This window comes from Notolepis coatsorum (genome assembly GCF_963971535.1).
Source record: "Notolepis coatsorum genome assembly, chromosome: 2".
Lineage (NCBI taxonomy): Eukaryota > Metazoa > Chordata > Actinopteri > Aulopiformes > Paralepididae > Notolepis > Notolepis coatsorum.
This window is the reverse complement of record NC_140166.1, coordinates 215,779,248-215,804,661: the sequence shown is the minus strand read 5'-3', so window position 1 is coordinate 215,804,661 and position 25,414 is coordinate 215,779,248. Positions and strand designations below refer to the sequence as shown.

Sequence of the window (25,414 nt, the reverse complement as noted above, 5' to 3'; positions counted from 1 at the left end):
GTGCCGGTTAGCCTTCGGAAGAGGTGTTAGTTGGACAATGCCTAGGCTAACCGACACTGTCCGCTTCCATTCATTGTGCTAAGCTAGGCTAACATGCAGCCAGATAGCTTTCTACTGAACGCACAGAGAGGAAACTGGTATCTATCTTCTTGTCTCTCTCTGGAGAAGACGTTAAGCTAATTTCCCCAAATGTTGGCGTGTTCCTTTAATAAATAAACCTGGACTTGACTTGATTTGACTTGTTGGCTCCCAGGAGACAGAGGCTGAGCCCGGGGCTGGTGGCCAGGCCAGATCCCAGGACCTCCAGGCCCTCATCAGAGAAGCCACCCTGATCCTGAAGGAGCCTGTAGAGGTCATGTCAGGCCCCTTACGCACCTACAGGAAGAGAATACAGGTAGGCTAATGTCAGAGCTAACTATTCACATCAACTGAATGCTCTAAATGCACTAATCTATTATTGTATTATATAATGTTATTATAGTTAGTGTATATACTTGAATCCTTGTACTGAAGAACCATATATAACTCCATTCTAAAAGGTTCTGGACACAGCCCATTGTTTGCAGTGGTTAAGTCGATCCAAATCGTGAATGTGTGAATGTGATATATCAAAAGAAAGTATTCAACCTCTACTGTCTTTAACTATGAATGATCACAACACTAGCTTTAGCTTACCATCTTTAGATAATAAAGTACTCAACCTCTACTGTCTTTAACTATGAATTAACACAACACCAACATACCATCTTTAGATAATAAAGTACTCAACCTCTACTGTCTATAACTATGAATGAACACAACACTCTAACTTACCATATTTAGATAATAAAGTACTCAACCTCTACTGTCTATAACTATGAATGAACACAACACTCTAATGTACAATGAACAATGAACAATAACAAACCATCAATACAACCACAGCACACACATCCACACGCACACACTCACTTTAAATACACAACACACTGTAGCACCCACTTTACCACTTTAGACACTAACACACTTTATATTTATATTTATTGGTAAGGAAATTTGCACATCAATCTCATTCCTTATTGCACCTCATTGCACCTCACCACCACAAGGTGGCACCACAAGTTAAGCTATACCTCACCATTTCTACACTGTACTGTACCTGCACTGTATATACTGTACATACTGTATATATATATATTGAAATTTATTGTTGTTTACACTTGTTTACGTACTTGACTTTCTATTTTATACGTATATTATACTCATTTTATACTATCTTGTTATTATCTAGCACACTCTCAGGAGCAAAACAGAAAGAAGCATTCAAGTACTCAATCTCTGCTTTCTTTAACTATGAACGAACACAACACTCTAACTTACCATCTTTAGATAATAAAGTTTGAAAACATTGTTCCTCTGAAAACATTTAATTTAGTTATATGATTCTTAGTATGAGGAACTAATTTGTTATGAACAATTATTACAAATATATATTATATATTCATATTATTGTTATGATTTTTATAATTTGTGCTGCTCAGTTCATGATGAAAAGGACAAAGGAAGTGAATATGGATGAGGTGGCTCCGTCCCCTGAGTGCCCAGCTGATCAGCTACAGAAGCTCAAGTTGGCCATACCTGAGGTAGGACTGACCCCTCCTCACCCCGCCCAGCGGGCACATTAACACGAGCACAGCCATGGAGAAAATGCCACTAATTCCCGCCAGGAACGGGTCAGATGACCCGACAGCTTATATGAGAAATATGAGAAAAATAAACAGTGTAAACTATATAATTACCTCTGAATATAAAAATATGAGGTTTACCACAATGAAATGTAGGTTTGAGTGACATAAAACATATATATATTTTTTAAATATATTATAATTTTTTTAATAATTTTTTTTGAATGGAAGAGACACACATTGACGGGCAAAGAGCCACACGCGGCTCGTGAGCCACGGGTTGGCCACCCCTGCGCTAGACGCTCGCAAAGTGCTGTGACTTTTGTCTGTTCCAACGGCCCATATGTGGAATAACGTTCTAATTACATTTTCCTGAAGTCATTTTGAAATTTCAGAAACCCTGCCAGATAAAACGGGTACTTTTAGGAAAAGTCATTGAGTGACAGAGCTGGAGCTCGACCGAGTGACGAGGATACATTTATTGAAAATGCCTAGGGGTCATGTGACCCCTTGTCGGCTGTGCTAGTATTAAAGGGGCTGATTGTTTTTGCACATAATCTCACATGCATCTAAAAACTCGAAATAGTTTTGCACATGTAATAATAATAAATAAATAATAAATAATACAATGATTGTCACAACTGCTGAGCTATATAGCTAATCTCCATTTGTTATTAATATGTGTATTATGTGTTATCTCTCCACTCCACACTATGCTAGGTCTTGTGCAGCACAGGAGATAAGATTATATATTTAAAAAAAAAATTAAAAAAAAGATGATATAGGATCAGGATTGTTAAATCTAATTAGCCTAGTCCATGTCAAAAAGAGTAGCCTATAGCAAATGTACTCACACAATACTTTTGGAAAGACGTTTCGGGACCCCTCAGCTGTCTAGCTAATAAAACAAGAACAAGTTGTTGTATATGTATAATAATAATAATTCATTTTATTTATATAGCGCTTTTCAAGAACCCAAAGACGCTGACAATAAGCAAAACAAAGAACAAAGAAACATATAACCACAGGGAACAAGCAACAGTATGAATACACAAGACATAACACCACAAGTAACAAATACAAAATCCAGTCTCTGATAGTCTGAGGGAAGGTGTTCCAAAGTCGGGGTGCAGCTTGTGAGAATGCTCCGTCTCCAAAACCTTTTAATTTAGACGATGGAAATACTATATTAAAACATGTTGACACTTTTTTAAATGTTCATATACATTTCTACATGTGTAATTGTCTCAACGTATCATCGTCTCACTGTCTCCAGGTGATCCAGACGCTGTTTGAGGCGGAGCAGGTGTGTGCTGAGCTGCAGCACAGTGTCTCTGGGCTGGACAGCCGCCTGGCCGAGCTCCTCCACTGGGAGGCAGAGGCCCGCGAGACGTACCAGGTGCTGAAGGCTGCGGAGCGGCGGCGCTCTCAGAGGGGGGGGCAGGACCCACGCACCAGGGTGAGCTCCGGCCACGGACCGGTCAACTTTATTCATTTATTATTTGCTTATTTCGTTTTTTACTTTGTTTGTTTGCACTATAGCATTGTTTTTTCATGTTCAATATTGTTCTTTATTTTCGTGTGAGGGGGGCGGGTGTCCTGGGATGTGTGGGCAAGGGGTCCTGGGTGGGGAGGGCGATTGAGCTGGAGCCTTTGGGGGGGGGTGTGTGTGTGTGTGTGTGTTTGTTTACAGTATCTGTTGATTTTTTTAAGAAGAATGTTAATTGAAAAATTCAAAGGAAAATGATCATGATCATTAAAAACAAAAGTAAAGTGAGTCAATGTCGTACAAGATGATAAAATAGCCTTTCATTATTCAAATAATGTGAAATATGCCTAATAATAATAAAAGAAAAACATAATTTTCCATATTGTGGGAACAGGTAGGAGTTACAGCAAATACATCCTCCTCTAACGTCACCCCCCCCCCCCAGGGTCACTGTTAGAGGACTCTACAGTCGGACACGAGGGGTCCTCGCGCTTTAGAACACGGTAGCCGCATCGGTCAGAGAAAACCGAGGAAGGTAATGAAAGTGGGATCCACCGGCCAGGATAAGCTCTCTGGAGACAGACCGGCACAATCCATCTTTTTAATGTTCACAGGATTTGCATATAAAACGAGCAGTGAAGGTTTATGAGAAATGTTCTTGGTTTTATTTAGCAAAAAGACGGATTATGAAGCTGACCTCCATGCGTGTCGGTGGACCTTTTGAGGATTGAATCGTGAGCTTATTGCTTCTGCTATTACCCGGGACTTGTGTGGAATTAAAATGTGGCAGCAGGGGAGCCTTCAGCAGACTCGTAGAAAAGCACTAACCATATTGGTCAGGAGTGAAGCTGGAAAACCACTGGGATCTTCAGCCAGCTGGAGTCTAGCTGATTAATTATTAGAAGGCTACTCTGCCATCATAATTAATCTCCATAGACGGCTACGGATGCGCAGATTGATAAACCTTAGATCTCTGGACAATCCAGAGAGACTCCGTGGGCAATCTGCGCATGCGGAGTTCGAGAGTAGATGCGGAAAAGTGTCTATAGCTCAGCCGAGAAAGTGCCGATCGACTTGGGGTCGGTCTCTCCGTGTTCAGGAGACTCAGGCGTATAAAAGTCTATTGGATCATGTCTCCAGCACCCCCACAGCCGTAGCTACAACCATCTCACAACCATGATTTCAGAATACCGGAAGTGTTGTGGTGGTCTATTGGTCAGGAGTGAACCTGGAAAACCACTGGGATATTTAGCCAGCTGGAGCCTGGCTGATTAATTATCAGAAGGCTACTCTGCCAACATAACTAATCTCTATGGAGAAAACGGCGTCACAGGATAAAATACTGAATAATGAAGAATTGAACAATTAAAGCAGATATTCTGAAACCGTTTTTCTTGCCCAAGTGAAAGACCCGAATGAAAGTCTCTCATCTTTGGAGCCCTTTCTGTCTGTCACCACGTGGGAACTCGCCACACACACACGGGTGTGGACCAGTCATCTAAACAACGACAAATGAAAGAATTCACTCCGTCTTCTCCAGAGTCAGACAAGAAGACAGACACCAATTTCCTCTCTTATATTATACATTACAATAAATATGGGCAATAAACACTGAATATACTATGGGTATAGTAAAGTATACAGTATACTACTACACAGGTGCAGTATACATACGGTACCCTAACTGGCATGATATACGTTGTACGTTATACATTGTAGTCCATGCAGTTTAGGTGGTAGGAGTCCGATCAGACAGATTCCTAGTAGTAATTTGGAATATATGTGTACCGAACCGAACCGTTTCAGTGTGTACCGTACCATACCGTACCGAACGGCTGTGTAGTGTACCTAACGAATACAACGGTATGTTAACCACTAACGACAATCTAATATAATTATTATTAAAGAAAACGACAAGTCGATTATTAATTTCAATATAGAATATTCGTTGACAGCCCTACAAGTACAATTAGTTACTGTACACTACATCACCCCTGAGTGGAACATGGAAAGCCAAACTTTCCCCCACTGTACCGAAAGCCCGTACCGAACCTTGGCTTCAAAACCGAGGTACGTACCGTACTGTGGTTTTTGTGTACCGTTACACCCCTAATTGGGAGCAAACGTTTGGGTGCAAGAAGGACCTTCATTGGGTCATCTACCTGATGAAGGTCCAATACATACGATGTATTTGTATCACCTCAAAATCACATCACGTGTCTCTACAGGCCCCACCATGGGACCGCCAGTATTGATCCTATCCCCCTCTTATTCCACCAGATCCTGGTCTCACGGGGCCTGCAGCTGGAGGGTCTGGTGGTGACGGAGGAACAGGACCTGCAGGTGATGGTGATGACGGGCCAGAAGGACTCTCCCATCCAGTACCTCCACGCCTCCGCCATGCAGGAGCGGGTCAGAGCCGCCTTGGCTCAGTCCCAGGTCAGTGGCTCCTCCTCCCCGCCTTGCTCCTTGTCGTTGGAGGAAAGGTGTCCCAATCGATGAACGTCGTAGTTGTCAATTAAGAGAAGACATCTGGGGAAACTGTGTTTGAATGTTAAAAACTATTTAAGTGCTTGATTTATTTTAGATTTGAAAGGGGGGAAAATTAGGTCTGCTTAGGTCTGGCAAGTATCTGTATATTTGCTAGTGTGCATTTTGGTTATACGTGTGTTTGCCATTATAGGAAACAGTAGGTATGTTGAGCAGCCTGGGAGCCAGGAGAGACAGGAGCAGAAGCCCCCCAGAGGAACAACCTCCTCCACCGAAGATCTTCATCCAGACCGAGGAAGGACCCGAGGCCTCTCAACGCCAGAGACCCTCGGACGCTGCCTCTGACACCCAGCAGGCGACGACTCCGGCTGTGGGGAAACCCAAGGCTCAGTCACTTCAGCATCCAACCCCCCCGGTGCCACAGATAGTAGTGCAGGAATACAGAGACGAGTCCATGGGTTCTCCTCCTCTAGTCTATAGCTACGCACAAGCCGTTACTGGAGACCGCTCGCCATCGCCACCGGACGCTGAGGCAGAGGTCCAGAAGCAAAGACAAGCTCAGAGACAAGCATTGGTACAGCAAGACCAACAAGACCAGAGACAAAAAGAACTACAACTACAGCAAGACCAACAGAGACAAAGAGAACTACAACTCCAGCAAGACCAACAGAGACAAAGAGAACTACAACTCCAGCAAGACCAACAGAGACACGGAGAACTACAACTACAGCAAGACCAACAGAGACACAGAGAACTACAACTACAGCAAGACCAACAGAGACACAGAGAACTACAACTCCAGCAAGAACAACAGAGACAAAGAGAACTACAACTACAGCAAGACCAACAGAGACAAAGAGAACTACAACTCCAGCAAGAGCAGCAACAGTTGAAGCAGCAGGAGCTATTACAACAACAACAGCAACAACAACATCAACAACAACAAATGGAACACCTGGATCTTATACAGAGGCAACAACATCAAATTGAACATCTGAAGCAACAACAGCAATTCCAACAAGAACAGATTGCACAGCAAGAGCTGATAAAAGAGCAACAGCTGAAGCAACAGCAGCAGCAGCGACAACAACAACAACAACAACAACAACACCAGGAGGTGAAGCAGCAACAAGTACAGCAGCAGCAACATTTTGAAACTCAAGGCCAACAACCGCCACAAGCACAGGAACAGAAGCAGCCCGTACCCTCCCAGGAGATTCAAACCAGAAGGGCCCAGGGTAAGAGGAACCGTCCCTGGCTCCAGAAGGCAGCGCCAGATCAGACTCCTACTCCAGCTCAGGCGTCCACTGCACAGCAGGCCCAGACAAATCCAGACACAGAGCCTGTGGCTCAAGCTCCTGTCCAGGTAGTGCCACAGCTAACAGGGACACCCAGGCCACAACTTGAGACTCAAGCCAGGGGTATGAAACAGCCACAGCCACAACAACAGCAGCAGCAGCAGCAGCAACAACAACAGCTTATAAGCCAAGCTCAAACCCAACTACCTTCTCAGGCTAAAAACCAGACTATAGCCAAAGGCCATTCTCAACAGATTCAACCACAACCACAAGCTACAGCTCCTTCTAAACCACAGACGGTTCCCCAAGCTCAATCATCGTGTTTGACCCAAACTACGATGCAGCCTCAGGCGAGGATGAGCCAAGGTCAAGCTCAGGATCAACCACAGCCTCAGGGCTCTATGAACACACAGGCTTTCGCCCAACCCAAGCATCACCACCAACCTCAGACCCAGGCACAACCCCAGCCTCATGGCCAGCCACAGCCTCAAACATGGGCCCCAAACAGATCTCAGTCCCCTATGCAGCCCCAGGGTCGTTTCCAGGCTCAAGCCCATGGCCCGCCTGCGCAGGCACAGGCACAGGCACAGGCACAGGCATGGTCTCCTGCCATGTCTCCCCCCCCTATGCAGACCCATTCTCAAGCCCAGCTCCAGGCCCAAATCCAGGCGCCAGTGCCATCCCACATCCAGGTCCGTTCTCATTCACAGTCATGGGCCCCAGTCAGGTCTCCATCCCCTTTGCCAGGTCAGGCACCCTCTCAGACCCAGACTCAACCCCATGCTCAGCCTATGGTTCAGGCTCAACCCCATTCCCAACCTATTACCCAAGTTCAGGCACAGGCTTGGGCTCAAGCTAGAACTGCATCCCCTATGCAGATCCAGCATCCCCAGTCTCCAGTTCCACCTTATCTTTACACCCAGGGTTACCCCCAGACTCAGTCTCCACCACAGCAGTGGCCACCCCAACCAGAGTCACACAGTCAGGTGTATCCCCAGCCAAGGCAGGCACAGCCTCAATCTTATCCCCAAGCCTACCCTCAGTCCATGGGCCAAGCTCAGCCAGCTCTGGCTTATCCACCAGCCCAGGCTCCACAACAGCAAAGGGCCGCAGTGGGGCCCCAACAAGGGCCTCAACAAGGACATCCACAGGGACCCCAGCAAGGGTCTGGATATACTCAGATGAGGATGCCATATACTCAGCCTCAGGCTCAAGCGCAAACTACTCTGCCATGGGCTCATCCACAAGCACAAATTAGATCCCAGAGTCCTATGCAACAGCCTCAGATGAGAGCTTATAATCTGACTCATGTGCAGGCGCAGCAAGACCACGTTCAATCACAGCCATGGCTCCAACCCCAACCACCATCCCAACCTCAGCCCCAACAATATCCACAGACTCAGCGTCAGTCTCAAACCCCCATCCAAATCCAGCAAGCCCCACAACAGAAGACCCAGGTCCAACTGCCTCACGCCAAGCCCCAGTCACTGCCACAACCAACGCCCCACTACCAGCCACCACCACAACACAAACCGCAATCACCCCCACAATCCAAGCCACAGTCACTGCCACCACCCAAACCTCAGCCAGTTCAGCATTGGTCTCAACCCCAACAGCCTCCCCCACAACCCATGCCGCAGTCAGCACCACAACCCAAGCCACAGGCAGCCCCACAACCCAAGCCACAGGCAGCACCACAACCCATCCTGCAGTCAGCACCACAGCCCAAGCCGCAGTTAGCACCACGGCCCATGCCGCAGTCAGCACCACAGCCTCCCCCACAACCCAAGCCACAGCTTCCCCCACAACCCATGCAACAGCCTCCCCCACAACCCAAGCCACAGCCTCCCCCACAACCCATGCAACAGCCTCCCCCACAACCCAAGCCACAGCCTCCCCCACAACCCATGCAACAGCCTCCCCCACAACCCAAGCCACAGCTTCCTGCACAACCCATGCCACAGTCAGCACCACAACCCAAGCCACAGCTTCCCCCACAACCCATGCAACAGCCTCCCCCACAACCCAAGCCACAGCTTCCCCCACAACCCATGCAACAGCCTCCCCCACAACCCAAGCCACAGCCTCCCCCACAACCCATGCAACAGCCTCCCCCACAACCCATGCAACAGCCTCCCCCACAACCCAAGCCACAGCCTCCCCCACAACCCATGCCACAATCAGCACCACAACCCATGCAACAGCCTCCCCCACAACCCATGCAACAGTCAGCAGCACAGACCAAGCCACAGCTTCCCCCACAGCCCAAGCCACAGCTTCCCGCACAACCCATGCCACAGCTTCCCCCACAACCCAAGCCACAGTCAGCACCACAACCCATACCGCAGCCAGCACCACAAGCTAAACCCCTGACCCAGCAGTCACCCCACCCCCAACCCAAGGTCCCCTCATTGCCCCCTGTCCTTCCTCAGTCCCTCCCGGAGACAGAGCTCCGTATCAAACCCCAGGCCCTGTTCCAGGCACCTGCGCAGGCCTACACGGAGGCCTACGCCAAGGCCCAAGCCCTGGCCAGGAACGGCTTTGAGGGGGCCAAGCACTGCCTGCAGGAGCACATCCTAGAAGCCATACACGTCTTCAAAGACAAACGCATATCTGACGAGCAAGTTTCCATGAAAGAGGTATGATTGACTTGATTATGGATGAAACATTCTGCTGTATGAATAATAACTGGTTCCAAATTATTCACCTTTGAGGAGTGTTTGAGTGTATTTATAGTTATGAAGAACCATGTAACTCAGTTTTAAGTTTTCAGAGGAACAATGTTTTAAAATGTATCTAAAGATGGAGTGTTGTGTTCATTCATAGTTAAAGACAGTAGAGGTTGAGTACTTCTAGTGATATATCACATTCACACTCTGAAGTGATTTAGATTGACTTCACAAGTGCAAAATTCACAGGCTGTCCAATCACTTTCAAAACTGAGCTAATGTATATTGTTCTTCAGTACAAGGGTTCATTGTTCATGTATTCCACTGGTACTGTGCCCAGGAGGACGTTTGCTCATTACATTGTGTGTACTGTATGTGTGTCTTCTTCCAGGAGAGTCTGAGGACGTTGGACCCGGAGCTGTTGGAAGAGTTCCTGAGGGCGGCGGACTGCATGGAGGCCTTCTGCACCCCGTCTCAGCTGAGAGACATGGAGTTCTTCACACAGTCCGTCCAAACACAGTGGCAGGTAGGCTCCAAAGTGCCCGTGGTAATTGAAACATCATTAAAGAGGCATTTAGCCAATTCTTGACCTGGATCCTATTGTCCTGTCGCGAGGAGGACATGTCATGATCAGACATCAAATGCACCAAAGTGTTCTGTATCTTGAGGGTTCGACCGCATTGCGAGAAACTCCGCCCGATGACGTCACCCAGAGGAGAGCGGACCTCTAGTGTGAACCACAGGCACAGTTTCCTCAGCTGTTTTCAGTTCCAATTCGAGGACCGTTGTCACAATACCATGTGTGGACTGATACCGATACCAGCCTAAGTATCACGATACTGATTCTAAAACGATACCACGGGAAAAATTTAAAACATCATGAAAAGTTATATATATAGTGAGAGAGAGAGAGAGAGAGAGAGAGAGAGAGAGAGAGAGAGAGAGAGAGAGAGAGAGAGAGAGAGAGAGAGAGAGAGAGAGAGAGAGAGAGAGAGAGAGAGAGAGAGAGAGAGAGAGAGAGAGAGAGAGAGAGAGAGAGAGAGAGGGTTTGGGGCTCAGCCTCTCCCATTCCTCCCTTTTGGAACACAAAACGTAACTCTGCCCAGACTCCGCTGCTCAGGATATTCCAACCCCCTCCAATGTACAGTTTCCCCCCCCCACCTACCCAACCTCCTCCAATGTACAGTTTCCCACCCCACCTACCCAACCACCTCCAATGTACAGTTTCCCACCCCACCTACCCAACCACCTCCAATGTACAGTTTCCCCCCCCACCCCACCTACCCTAACCTCCTCCAATGTACAGTTTCTTCCCCCTCAAATGTATATACTCTCTTTTTAGACTATTTTTGTATCATAAACAATACTGTATATTTGTAGATCTGGTATGTCATAAATGTATAGATGTAGCAGTACTGTCTATCTGTATGTAATGTATGTCATATATGTTATGATGAATTGAAAATGGGGGACCCTGATGTAAACAAGACGAAAGTCTTTCTCTGGTCTGCATCCCCTTAACAATTGTGTGTATTGAGCTGTACTGTATTGTACCCATTCTGCAATCTGTTAATACAATGTTCAATCAATCAATCAATCAATCAATCAATCAATCAATCAATCAATCAATCAATCAATCAATCAATCAATCAATCAATCAATCAATCAGTCTGCTCTGGGTGATGTCCCCAGGCAGAGTTCCTCCGGGCCAAGCTCTCGAGAGTTTCATATCAGACTATCACATGTCCTCCTCACGCAACCGGACAATAGGATTATGGTTGAAAAGTTGGCGAAGTGGCTCTTTAATAAAGGAATGTTCAGACTCACTGAGAAAAGTCTTTCGATGAATGTCTGGCAAGCCGTAGCAGACGTGTTTAGGCACTCGCAGTCTTTTTATGTATACCGAGTCATGTCGGTAATAAAAGCCCTAACAGATGTGTGGTTCTTTTTTTATTACCCAGGCTGTCAGAGATGAGATATCAAGCCTTTTGCCTCGGTTACGGTTTGAAATAAAGATGCGAGTCTCTGACACGGCCACTGCGCAGTGCGAGAGGCACTTGAGCTCTGGATTAGCAAGCGGAACACAGGTAGTTAAGTCCGTCACGGTAAACTCTTGGCGCGCCGTTGGGTGAAGGGATCCCAGCCCGGTGGTTGCTTTGGATTTATTTTCTTTTTTCTCTCCTCCTTCTCCTCCCGTGCCTTCGTGGAGACTGGTTCAGTGGGACTTGGTAAATGCAGCTTTACTTTACTCTGCTGTTTCTCTGACATGTTTTTGGAGACTTCTCTTTGGTTGATGGGCTTTACTCCTTTAGTTATTTTTTTTAAAAGATCATAATTGATCATTTAGATAAATCTCTGTGTGTGGAAAAAGCAGGTTAGTGCTAAACTAAATGATCTATTTCCGCTGCCGTCATCTGTGCTGTTTGTTGCAGTTTTGTAACCAATTCAATCAATTTAAATAGTTGTTGTTCTTCTTCTTCTCCTTCTTCTCCTTCTTCTTCTTCTCCTTCTTCTTCTTCTTCTTCTTCTTCTTCTTCTTCTTCTTCTTCTTCTTCTTCTTCTTCTTCTTCTTCTTCTTCTTCTTCTTCTTCTTCTTCTTCTTCTTCTTCTTCTTCTTCTTCTTCTTTTTCTTTTTCTTTTTCTTTTTCTTTTTCTTTTTCTTTTTCTTTTTCTTCGTCTTCTTCTCCTTCTTCTTCGTCTTCTTCTCCTTCTTCTTCTCTTTCTTCTTCTCCTTCTTCCTCCTCTTCTTCCTCTTTCCCCCCTTCTCCTTATATCCTTCCTCTTCCTCTTCTTCTTCTTCTTCTTCTTCTTCTTCTTCTTCTTCTTCTTCTTCTTCTTCTTCTTCTTCTTCTTCTTCTTCTTCTTCTTCTTCTTCTTCTTCTTCTTCTTCTTCTTCTTCTTCTCCTTCTTCGTCTTCCTCTTCTTCTCCTTCTTCTCATCATTGTTCCTCTCCTTCTTCTTCTCTGTCTTCCCCTTTTTTTCCTTTCCTTCTTTTCCTTTCCTTCTTTTTCTTTTTCTTCTTTTTCTCATTTGTATTATTATTATTATTATTATTATTATTATTATTATTATTATTATTATTATTATTATTATTATTATTATTATTATTATTATTATTATTATTCACATTTCACCAAATGTGACAATTCCATTATTCCCTTTATTCTTTTTCTATGTTCAGAAAGCAACTTAACTTAACTTAAAAAGCTTAACTTCCCTGCGTTCCCAGGAGTGTTTCTCAGTGTCTCTTCCCTGCGTTCCCAGGAGTGTTTCTCAGTGTCTCCCTCTTGTGTTCCCAGGAGTGTTTCTCAGTGTCTCTTCCCTGCGTTCCCAGGAGTGTTTCTCAGTGTCTCCCTCTTGTGTTCCCAGGAGTGTTTCTCAGTGTCTCTTCCCTGCGTTCCCAGGAGTGTTTCTCAGTGTCTCCCTCTTGTGTTCCCAGGAGTGTTTCTCAGTGTCTCTTCCCTGCGTTCCCAGGAGTGTTTCTCAGTGTCTCCCTCTTGTGTTCCCAGGAGTGTTTCTCAGTGTCTCCCTCTTGTGTTCCCAGGAGTGTTTCTCAGTGTCTCCCTCTTGTGTTCCCAGGAGTGTTTCTCAGTGTCTCTTCCCTGCGTTCCCAGGAGTGTTTCTCAGTGTCTCCCTCTTGTGTTCCCAGGAGTGTTTCTCAGTGTCTCTTCCCTGCGTTCCCAGGAGTGTTTCTCAGTGTCTCCCTCTTGTGTTCCCAGGAGTGTTTCTCAGTGTCTCCCTCTTGTGTTCCCAGGAGTGTTTCTCAGTGTCTCCCTCTTGTGTTCCCAGGAGTGTTTCTCAGTGTCTCCCTCTTGTGTTCCCAGGAGTGTTTCTCAGTGTCTCCCTCTTGTGTTCCCAGGAGTGTTTCTCAGTGTCTCCCTCTTGTGTTCCCAGGAGTGTTTCTCAGTGTCTCCCTCTTGCGTTCCCAGGAGTGTTTCTCAGTGTCTCTTCCCTGCGTTCCCAGGAGTGTTTCTCAGTGTCTCCCTCTTGCGTTCCCAGGAGTGTTTCTCAGTGTCTCCCTCTTGTGTTCCCAGGAGTGTTTCTCAGTGTCTCCCTCTTGTGTTCCCAGGAGTGTTTCTCAGTGTCTCCCTCTTGTGTTCCCAGGAGTGTTTCTCAGTGTCTCCCTCTTGTGTTCCCAGGAGTGTTTCTCAGTGTCTCCCTCTTGCGTTCCCAGGAGTGTTTCTCAGTGTCTCTTCCCTGCGTTCCCAGGAGTGTTTCTCAGTGTCTCCCTCTTGCGTTCCCAGGAGTGTTTCTCAGTGTCTCTTCCCTGTGTTCCCAGGAGTGTTTGGGGCAGCACCTGGAGGGCCTGAAGGAGCTGTGTGACACGCTGAGCCCGGAGGACGCCCACCGCTTGGCCCTGCCCCAGCTGCACGAGTGTGAGAAGAGGCTGGCCGCCATCCAGCGGCAGTTCAGCGGGGACAGAGACACGCTGCCTCCCGACTCTGGGTAAAGAGTGACCACGTGGTCCGACTGGAAACCTCGTAACTTAAAGGAACACGCCAACATTTTGGGGAAATTAGCTTATCGTCTTCTCCAGACAGAGACAAGGAGATATATACCAGTTTCCTCTCTGTACGTTCAGTAGAAAGCTATCTGGCTGCACGTTAGCCTAGCTTAGCACAATGAATGGAAGCAGACAGTGCCGGTTAGCCTTCGGGAGAGGTGTTAGTTGGACAATGCCTAGGCTAACCGGCACTGTCCGCTTCCATTCATTGTGCTAAGCTAGGCTAACGTGCAGCCAGATAGCTTTCTACTGAACGCACAGATATCGCTTTTAGACCGCCCGGGCTCCGGTTCAAGCTCCAGCTCCGTTCTGAACCCTCTGAACCTTGGTGCTCTCTGGCGAACCACCCCGCGTTTACACCCATTTAAGCAGAACCAACATTCCACCGTCTCCGTCATCAACGTTTCATCATCATCATCATTTTTACTCAGGTAAAAATAATGTGTGGAGAGCGAGCCTCAACGCGCGAGCGCACACACAAAAGAATACACGCACACACACGCTGTTCCAGCAAAGTAGGCTTCTATTATTCGAATGACTTGTTTTAATGGGTATCATATAGTAGTACGTCCTACTGTAGAACATGACATATTAGCATGGCATCTGATTTATTAATGCCAATAATGGTGTAAAGTGTAAATGATGGATTAGTCAGTAGCAATTCATGATGCCCTGTTTAGCTCAGCTGGTTAGTGAGCTGCGTATGGTGCCAGGTTCAAATCTTGGTTACTTTTTTTTCCCTTTTTTGTAACGTTAATAAATGTACCCACTCTGGTGTCCCAAAAAGGACAATAACACTACCTTATGCATACTGCACCTTATGTGAATACTGTGATACTGTGAATACTGTATATTTCAGTTAGTTAGATAGTAAATTATATTGATTTATTTGTTTACACTGCTTGTGTAGTTTTTACTACCTGTACCCCCCCCCCCCCCCATCCCCCATGCTGCTATGATGCCTGGATTTCCCCAAGGGGATCAATAAAGGAATATCTTATCAACCAGAGTGGATAAATTTATTAACGTAAAAAAAAAGAAAAAAACGTAACCAAGATTTGAACCTGGCACCATACGCTCCACAGGCAGCACACTAACCAGCTGAGCTAAACGGACCGTCATGAATTGATACTGACTAATCCATGATTTATACTTTTTAAGTGCCAATTGCGGTTGTCGCCCATTATTGGCATTAATAAATCAGATGTCATGCTAATATGTCATGTTCTACAGTAGGACTTACTACTATATGATACCCATTAAAACAAGTCATTCGAATAATAGAAGCCTACAGTACTTTGCTGGAACGATTCATTTCAAACGTATACAGCGTGTGTGTGTGTGTATTCTTTAGTGTGTGCGCTCGCGCGCTGACTCGCTACTACTCGTCTTCACAGCCTAGAATATGACACGCCCACTGATGATGTCACGGTTTGCGAGGAAAAACCAACTATTTTTCGGTGCCAGCTGAGCACCGATATGTCACGTTCTGAACCAATTAACGCGCCGGCCGGTTTGAGATTACGTTCGGGAACCGGCTCCAGCACGGAGCCTGGCCGGTGTAAAAGGGATAAGAGAGGAAACTGGTATCTATCTTCTTGTCTCTCTCTGGAGAAGACGGTAAGCTAATTTCCCAAAATGTTGGCGTGTTCCTTTAAGGAAATATCTTAAACTTAAAAGGAACATTACCATCTTCTCCAGAGTCAGACGAGAATATCGATACCAATTTCCGCTCTGTGTGTTCAGTACAGAGTGCTAAGCTAGGCTAGTTTGTAGCCGGATAGCTTTCTACTGAACGCACAGAGAGGAAACTGGTATCTTGTCTAACTCTGGAGAAGACCGTAAGCATATTTCCCATAATCTGGCTGCAAATATGTTATTTGCAATCGTCAATAATTTCACACTTTTCACAAAACTTTTCACAAATCTTTGTGTTTTAGCAGGATAAAAAAATTATGCTGCTCGGGGGAGAAACCACTTTAAATCAGACTTAAAAAAACGTATCCCCTGAATACAGAGCCAATTTGCTCCAAATTCACCTGAAGCATACAGCGTGAAGGTCAGAAGAGTCAGTTAACAAGAGAAAAGAGGTCAAACTAGGACAGGAAGAAGGACTTGAGAGCAGTTGATGTTTCCCATGTTAATGTTTTATTTCTCTTCCTCAGGACCCCTGCTGACCTCAGTCAAGATCAGATCTCACAGAAGGAGTTTGCAAAGGCTACTGAAAAAACGGAGGTTTTTCTTAAAGTTTCAACTGAAGTACGACCTGGAACCACAACATAATACCAGAGACACTCTGATACCCTGTCACCCTGTCACTCTGACACCTTCAGACACTCTGACACCCTGTCACTCTGACACCCTGTCACTCTGACACCTTCAGACACCCTGACACCCTGTCACTCTGACACCTTCAGACACTCTGACACCCTGTCACTCTGACACCCTGTCACTCTGACACCTTCAGACACCCTGTCACCCTATCACTCTGACACTCTGACACCCTGTCACTCTGACACTCTGACACTCTGACACTCTGACACCCTGTCACCCTATCACTCTGACACTCTGACACCCTGTCACTCTGACACTCTGACACTCTGACACTCTGACACCCTGTCACTCTGTCACTCTGTCACTCTGACACTCTGACACTAACACTCTGACACTCTGACACTCTGACACCTTCAGACACTCTGACACTCTGACACTCTGACACCTTCTGACACTCTGACACTCTGACACTCTGAGACTCTGACACCCTGACACTAACACTCTGACACTCTGACACTCTGACACTCTGACACTAACACTCTGACACTCTGACACTCTGACACTCTGACACTCTGACACTAACACTCTGACACTCTGACACTCTGACACTAACACTCTGACACTCTGACACTCTGACACTAACACTCTGACACTCTGACACTCTGTCACCTTCAGACACTCTGACACCTTCAGACACTCTGTCACCTTCAGACACTCTGTCACTCTGTCACCTTCAGACACTCTGTCACCTTCAGACACTCTGTCACCTTCAGACACTCAGACACTCTGTCACCTTCAGACACTCAGACACTCTGTCACCTTCAGACACTCTGTCACTCTGTCACCTTCAGACACTCTGACACCTTCAGACACTCTGACACTCTGACACCTTCAGACACTCTGTCACCTTCAGACACTCTGTCACCTTCAGACACTCTGACACCTTCTGACACTCTGTCACCTTCAGACACTCTGTCACCTTCAGACACTCTGTCACTCTGTCACTCTGACACTAACACTCTGACACTCTGACACTCTGACACTAACACTCTGACACTAACACTCTGACACTCTGAGACTCTGAGACTCTGACACTCTGAGACTCTGACACTCTGACACTCTGACACTAACACTGACACTCTGACACTCTGAGACTCTGAGACTCTGACACTCTGACACTCTGACACTAACACTGACACTCTGACACTCTGAGACTCTGAGACTCTGACACTCTGACACTCTGACACTCTGACACTCTGACACTCTGACACTCTGACACTCTGACACTCTGACACTCTGACACTCTGACACTCTGACACTCTGACACTCTGACACTCTGACACTGACACTCTGACACTAACACTCTGACACTAACACTCTGACACTAACACTCTGACACTATGACACTCTGACACTAACACTCTGACACTAACACTCTGACACTAACACTCTGACACTAACACTCTGACACTATGACACTCTGACACTAACACTCTGACACTGACACTCTGACACTAACACTCTGACACTAACACTCTGACACTAACACTCTGACACTATGACACTCTGACACTAACACTCTGACACTAACACTCTGACACTAACACTCTGACACTAACACTCTGACACTGACACTCTGACACTAACACTCTGACACTAACACTCTGACACTAACACTCTGACACTATGACACTCTGACACTAACACTCTGACACTAACACTCTGACTCTCTGACACTCAGACACTCTGACACTCTGACACTCAGACACTCTGACACTCTGACACTCAGACACTCTGACACTCTGACACTCTGACTCTGACACTCTGACACTCTGACACCTTCAGACACTCTGACACTAACACTCTGACACTCTGACACTCTGACACTCTGAGACTCTGACACCTTCAGACACTCTGACACTAACACTCTGACACTCTGACACTCTGACACTCTGTCACCTTCTGACACTCTGAGACCTTCAGACACTCTGACACTAACACTCTGACACTCTGACACTCTGTCACCTTCTGACACTCTGAGACCTTCAGACACTCTGACACTAACACTCTGACACTCTGACACTCTGAGACTCTGACACCTTCAGACACTCTGACACTCTGACACTCTGACTCTCTGACACTCTGACACTCTGACACTCTGTCACCTTCAGACACTCTGACACTCTGACACTCTGACTCTCTGACACTCTGACACTCTGACACTCTGTCACCTTCAGACACTCTGACACTCTGACACTCTGACTCTCTGACACTCTGACACTCTGACACTCTGTCACCTTCAGACACTCTGACACTCTGACACTCTGACTCTCTGACACTCTGACACTCTGACACTCTGTCACCTTCTGACACTCTGACACTAACACTCTGACACTCTGACACTCTGACACTCTGTCACCTTCTGACACTCTGAGACCTTCAGACACTCTGTCACCTTCAGACACCCTGACACCTTCAGACACTCTGTCACCTTCAGACACTCTGACACCTTCAGACACTCTGTCACTCTGTCACCTTCAGACACTCTGTCACCTTCAGACACTCTACTGTACACTCAGACACTTCAATCGGGGATGCAAAATGGGGCACTTGCGAAAGCAACCTGTAAAAAAAACAAATATTTCATGGTGACTCTTTTTGGCAGGTGTCCAAGGTGCTGGTGAAGACGAGCTCCTTTGAGAGGAAGGAGTTCGAGAGGCAGCCTTCTGTAGAGGAGGAGATCAGAAGGGAGGCTCTTCTAGAAAGGTAGATTTTATACACAAACACCACACTCGACTGTCTTTCAAAATATAGCAATTTGTCACTTCATAACCAAATGTGACAATTCCATATTTCCTTTTGTCTTCTCCTATGTTTGTATAGCAATGTGTATCCATCCCATGATGTTGATATCATTACATTATATTACATATGTATTACATATACATAACATATTGTTGTCTCACTGTTCTGTCCTGTTTTGCACTTACTTATTTATCATTATGTTATTCTTATCTGTGAAAAAATTGCGCACTGTAATGTCAAATCACGTTCCATTTTTATATACAATATGGTGAATAAAGTCATCTGAATCTGAATCTGAATCTGAATCTGCATCTCAATAAATTAGAATATTGAGGAAAAGTTTATTTATTTGAGTAATTAAATAAAAAAAGTGAAAATCATATATTATATAGCCCTACAGTAGAGTCATTACACACAGAGTGAAATATTTCTTTCAGTTTGGATGATTATGGCTTACAGCTAATGAAAACCCAACATTCAGTATCTGAAATTATTTGAATATTACAAAAAAGAATACAAAAAGAGATATATATATTACAGAAATGTCGACCTACTGAAAAGTATATGCACTCAATATTTGGTCAGGGCTCCTTTTGCATGAATCAATGCGGCGTGGCACGGAGGCAACCAATATATTTCCTCACTATTCTAATTTATTGAGATGCACCTGTATATATATATATATATATATACCAACGTCTCTTGCTCTTGTCTATGTTCCCAGACGTGGCTCTCAGCAGAGGATCGTCTTGCGAGGACAGGAGTTTGAAAGGCAGACTTCTGTAGAGGAGGAGATCAGAAGGGAGGCTCTTCTAGAAAGGTAGATTTTATACACAAACACCACACTCGACTGTCTTTCAAAATATTGCAATTTGTCACTTCATAACCAAATGTGACAATTCCATATTTCCTTTTGTCTTCTCCTATGTTTGTATAGCAATGTGTATCCATCCCATGATGTTGATATCATTACATTATATTACATATGTATTACATATACATAACATATTGTTGTCTCACTGTTCTGTCCTGTTTTGCACTTACTTATTTATCATTATGTTATTCTTATCTGTGAAAAAATCGTGCACTGTAATGTCAAATCACGTTCCATTTGTATATACTGTACAATATGGTGAATGAAGTCATCTGAATCTGAATCTGAATCTGAATCTGCATCTCAATAAATTAGAATATTGAGGAAAAGTTTATTTATTTTAGTAATTAAATAAAAAAAGTGAAAATCGAGGCTGCGGTCTCGACTCCCGGAGAGTCAGCATCGCCTTGGCTTGGGCTGATCGCTATACTAACTCGTTTGGCTGAGTTAGGGGGAGGGAAGCCGTGGGTGGGTCCTGGGCGTTGTGGACAGCGACCCCTACAGTTCGGTCGGGGCGCCTGCACAGCGAGGGTAGGATCTGGAGAAAGGTAGTGTGACCTTCCACACGTTACACTCTCCCGGTGAGAATCTGCGCTGCTAGGCTGGCTGCACATGCGTCGGAGGAAAGCATGTGACAGTCTCCGGCCTCCCGGACCAACAGTAGGGGGGGGTGCGCAACAACCAGGAAGGGGGTTGGGAATTGGCATAACGACTAACAGTGGGATGGGAGAAAAATCGGAAAAATATAATTAAAAAATAATAATAATAAAAAAAAAAAAGTGAAAATCATATATTATAATAGCCCTACAGTAGATTCATTACACACAGAGTGAAATATTTCTTTCAATTTGGATGATTATGGCTTACAGCTAATGAAAACCCAACATTCAGTATCTGAAATTATTTGAATATTACAAAAAGAATACAAAAAGAGATATATATATTACAGAAATGTCGACCTACTGAAAAGTATATGCACTCAATATTTGGTCAGGGCTCCTTTTGCATGAATCAATGCGGCGTGGCGTGGAGGCAACCAATATATATCCTCACTATTCTAATTTATTGAGATGCACCTTATATATATATATATATATATATATATATATATATATATATATATATATATATATATATATATATATATATATATATATATATATATATACCAACGTCTCTTGCTCTTGTCTCTGTTCCCAGGCGTGGCTCTCAGCAGAGGGCCGTCTTGCGAGGACAGGAGTTTGAAAGGCAGACTTCCGTAGAGGAGGATACCAGAAAGGATCCTCTAGAGAGGTAGCCTGAATAGTCTCTATATACGCAAAAACACCACTCAACAGTCTTTCAAAGTTGGATCTTTATCACGTTATTTTATTCCCAATAAAGATGTTTTGATCGCGAGTGAAGAGTTTTTTTTATCGTTTTGCTGTCGGCCCACAGCCCTCTCCTACGCACCGCTCTACCTACACTGTGCAAAAGCTCCACTGTTTGGGGCGGCTGGGTAGCGCAGTGGAGAATGCACTCGCCTACCACCGCAGAGACTCTGGGATCGAATCCAGCTGTCAGCGGTACCTTCGGCTTGGTCAGTCGTCCCTACTAACACAATTGGCAGTGTTAGCGGGTGGGAAGCCGGCGGGGTTTGTGTCCTGGTTGTTGTAAACAGCGACTCCTACTGGTCGGTCGGAGCGCCTGTTCAGCAGGGAGGGGAGCGGGGGGAAATAGCGTGAACCTCCGCACGCATTACGTTCCCCCAGTGAGACTCCTCGCTGTCGGGTGAAAAGAAGGGGCTGGCGACTCCACATGTATCGGAGGAGGCATGTGGTAGTTCTACACCCTCCCTAGGCCGACAGTGGGGCAATGCGTGCAACGACCAGGAAGGGAATTGGAATAATGACTAAATTGGGATGGGAGCAAAAATACAGAAAAAGTGAGAACAAAAAAGAAAAATTATAAAAATAAAAAAAAAGCTCCACTGTTTGACAATACTGCAAATAAAATAAGATCATCGAATGACACAACAAAGATAATCAACAAGTGTAGGTGTTTGTTGAACGTTTTTAACAGAGTTAGAGTCAGAGTAGTTTGACAGCTGTGCGCTTTAATGTTGCTATGGTTACAGGTTGCGTAGCGGATACATTTAGAACTGTGATTAAAACTGCATGTGCATTAAATGGTTTGAAACGCACACCTGCCGGCCAATCAGAAAAGAGTATTCGCCCAGACCGTGGTATAAGTATTAATATACACTAAACTAAGACCCTTTATGGCATCTTTTCTTTCCAGTATTAACGATCCTTCCGTCTCATTCACTCCCCAGGTATGAGAATTCAAAGAAGACACTACAAGCCCAGCTGGCTAAGAATGAGCAGAGCATCTTGGACGTACCCTCTGACTCAGTCTCTCTCCAAGGCCTGCACACACGGCTGCAGGAACTACAGGTACAATGCTTTTCGTTTTTCTAATGGTCATATTTCTACTGAACGCACAGAGAAACTGGTATCTATCTTCTTGTCTCTCTCTGGAGAAGACGGTAAGCTAATTTCCCCAAATGTTGGCGTGTTCCTTTAAAACGATGCCTTCTCTCCTCCCCTCTCTCTCTCTCTCCAGTCCCTGAGACAGGAGACGGAGTCGCTGTGGTCGGACCTTGGGAACCAGTGCTCCCAGTGTTCCCACCTGGGCGGGAAGGCGGCCCGGGAGCAGGAGCGCGCGGAGCGGCACGAGCAGTGGCGCGGGCAGCAGGGCAGCTTCCGGAGGAGAGGCAGCTCGCTGGGCGCCGCCCTGCGGCAGATCGACTCCACGGAGAACCACATGGTGGACTTCAACGACCGGCTGGACCGCTACCTCAGACAGCCCAAGGACATCAACGCCTTCACACTGGCCAACACCAACATCCTGACAGACATCAAGGTGCCACTGCACATACCACTGCACTTCCACGTTACATTGAGCTCATGGAGGAGAGAGCAGGTTAGGTGTGCAACACACCTTACCATGGCGATCTACCCCGGTCAAAAGTGAACCACCAATGGGCGGTTGATTGGCGCAGTGGGCAAGGCTCTCGCCACCAACGCAGGATACGCTGGGTTCGAGCCCAGCTCTCGGCGTTGCTACCGGCTGGCCGGTCGTTCATACTAACACAATTGGCAAGTGTTAGAGGGTGGGAAAGCTGGTGGGTGGGGATTGGACGTTGTGGACAGCGACTCCTACAGGTCGGTTTGGTGACGCCGGTGCGGCGGAAGCAGGAAGTAGCGGGGGGCAGCGTGAGCCTCCCACGCGTTACTCCTCGCCACTGAGAGTTCGAGCTGCTGCGGTGAAAAGATGCGACAGGCTGCCTCCTCGTGTACCGGAGGGGACACGTGATGCAAGGCTTCTGTCCTCACTACAGCCGACCAGTGGGAGGCATAGTCTAGCAACGTTCAAGACAGGGGAGGGAAGAATTGGATAATACGAAATTGGGATGGGAGAAAAAATTGAAAATGGGGAGACAAAGTGGATAAAAAAAAAAAAGGTTAACCACCATCATGACACTGAATATTAGCCTCATTAACCTGGTTATTACCAGTGCTTACCTTCATAATCATGTCATTAATATTGTTGTTGTTCGGATAGAAGGTCATCGCGTCAGAACACCAGCGTTCTACACTCTACTTGGTGCCAGTTCTATTGTAGCCTGTATTACAATTCTAAATATACCAGCTATCTGAGGAGATCAACCAACATATCAAACGTTAGCTGGTTAACCCTTTCACCGCCGCACTACCAAACGGTTAACCCTTTCACTGCCATACGACAGAAGGTTAACCCCGGCGGCCGTCGGTAGTAAAGGGTTAACCTTCTGTTGTGTGGCAGTGAAAGGGTTAACGAGGCAATGAATTGCAGATGATTCGGACATCCATGGTAATAACCTGCTTTATAATATGGTCATAAACGAGGAGACGGCTGATCCCAGAACTGAAAGTCTCCACACTTGGCACCGATGAGGTGACGATGACCCTTCCTTCTTTTATAGTCTCCTTGGTGGAGCCTAGGGCTGTCCCCGACTAAGGATTTGGATGGTCGACTAGGATTGGCCAAAATTTGCTGTTAGTCGACTATTGGTCGACTAAAAAAAAAAGAAAAAAAAAACGTATAATATTTTTTTTTCTTTTCTTTTTATCATTCCATTTGGGCTGTGTGGGGTGCTTAATGTCTGAAGGAGTCGACTGAAGGCTTCTTGTCCTCTGCAAAAGCATGTAATTGGTCCACTGATGGATACATCTTGATATTTGTCTAGTATAGTGTGTTCATTAGATGGGTGAAATCCTCTTTCAGTGCCTCTGTGCCTGTTTTCGTAGGCAGTTAGCATCTGGTATGCGTGCCATTAGCGTTAGCCACGCTTCTAGGCCTCTTTTCTTTAAAAAAAAATGATGATAAAAAAAAAGATAAAACTACGGCCCCTTTCGACCGATTAGTCGACTAATCGATTAATAGGGGTCAGCCCTATAGCCCAAGCGCTTCGGCGGTAGAGACAGTAGACGGTTCCAAGGGGGTTGATTAACCCTTTCACTGCCACACTACAGAAGGTTTAAAGCAGTAGGCAGGCAGGGAACAGGCTTGACAGCCGAGCCGACTGAAAAACAAAACACATAACTGAAATAACCAACCTGGGAAAAGACCAACAGACGCCTGCAGGAAGAATAACCAGAGGGAGGGACACTGGGAGACAACTTACATCAAACATCAAACAGTAAACAATGATCCAACCAACTACACTGGGGAGAGCAGACGGGTGGACACACGTGAGGACGATTACAACGAGAACAGCTGGGCGGGGGGAAAGACTAGAGAGAGAGAGATGTAAGAGGAAAGAGAGAGAGAAGAGGAGAGAGATACAGAGAGAGAAGAGGGGAGGGAAAGAGAGAGAGAGATCGAAGAGGAGAGAGAGATAGGCAGAGGAGGAACAGAGAGAGAAGAGAGAGAGAAAGAACAGAGAGACAGAGCAGAGGAGCGAGAGAGAGAGCAGATGCGATAGAGTGAATAGGAGAGAGAGAGACAGAGCAGAGAGAGAGAGGCAGAGGAGAGAAGATAGAGAGGGGAATGGGAGAGGCAGCGCATGGCCTGACAAGAGGGACATTATTTATATAATGTATATATGTTACATTATATATAACCTGTCTAATATAACATAATATACTGTCTCACCTGATCAGATCAGACCGTTATCTTTATCTTTTTATTATAAAAAATATGATTATTATTATATTTTATTTCTGTTACCCTGCCTGTACCTCCCCTCCCCCTCCCCTGTGCTGATATGATACTAGAATCCCTCCCACAGGGATTAATAAAGAACCATCTTATCTTATCTTAT

General features: G+C 45.7%; 1 protein-coding gene across 1 annotated transcript in view; it reads left to right on the top strand.

Moving 5' to 3' along the window:
- LOC311223751 (uncharacterized protein) overlaps positions 1–25,414 on the top strand; it is a gene marked incomplete at both ends in the record, with an annotated part of 318,597 nt that overhangs the window by 74,819 nt on the left and 218,364 nt on the right. The window contains 14 exon segments of the mRNA XM_084308521.1: positions 292–394; positions 1,521–1,622; positions 2,941–3,123; positions 5,434–5,592; positions 5,837–6,217; positions 7,689–8,106; positions 8,586–9,580; positions 10,002–10,136; positions 13,890–14,056; positions 16,280–16,349; positions 19,054–19,154; positions 19,918–20,013; positions 22,382–22,502; positions 22,672–22,971. Of these exon segments, the coding sequence (XP_084164647.1) occupies positions 292–394; positions 1,521–1,622; positions 2,941–3,123; positions 5,434–5,592; positions 5,837–6,217; positions 7,689–8,106; positions 8,586–9,580; positions 10,002–10,136; positions 13,890–14,056; positions 16,280–16,349; positions 19,054–19,154; positions 19,918–20,013; positions 22,382–22,502; positions 22,672–22,971 (3,331 nt within the window).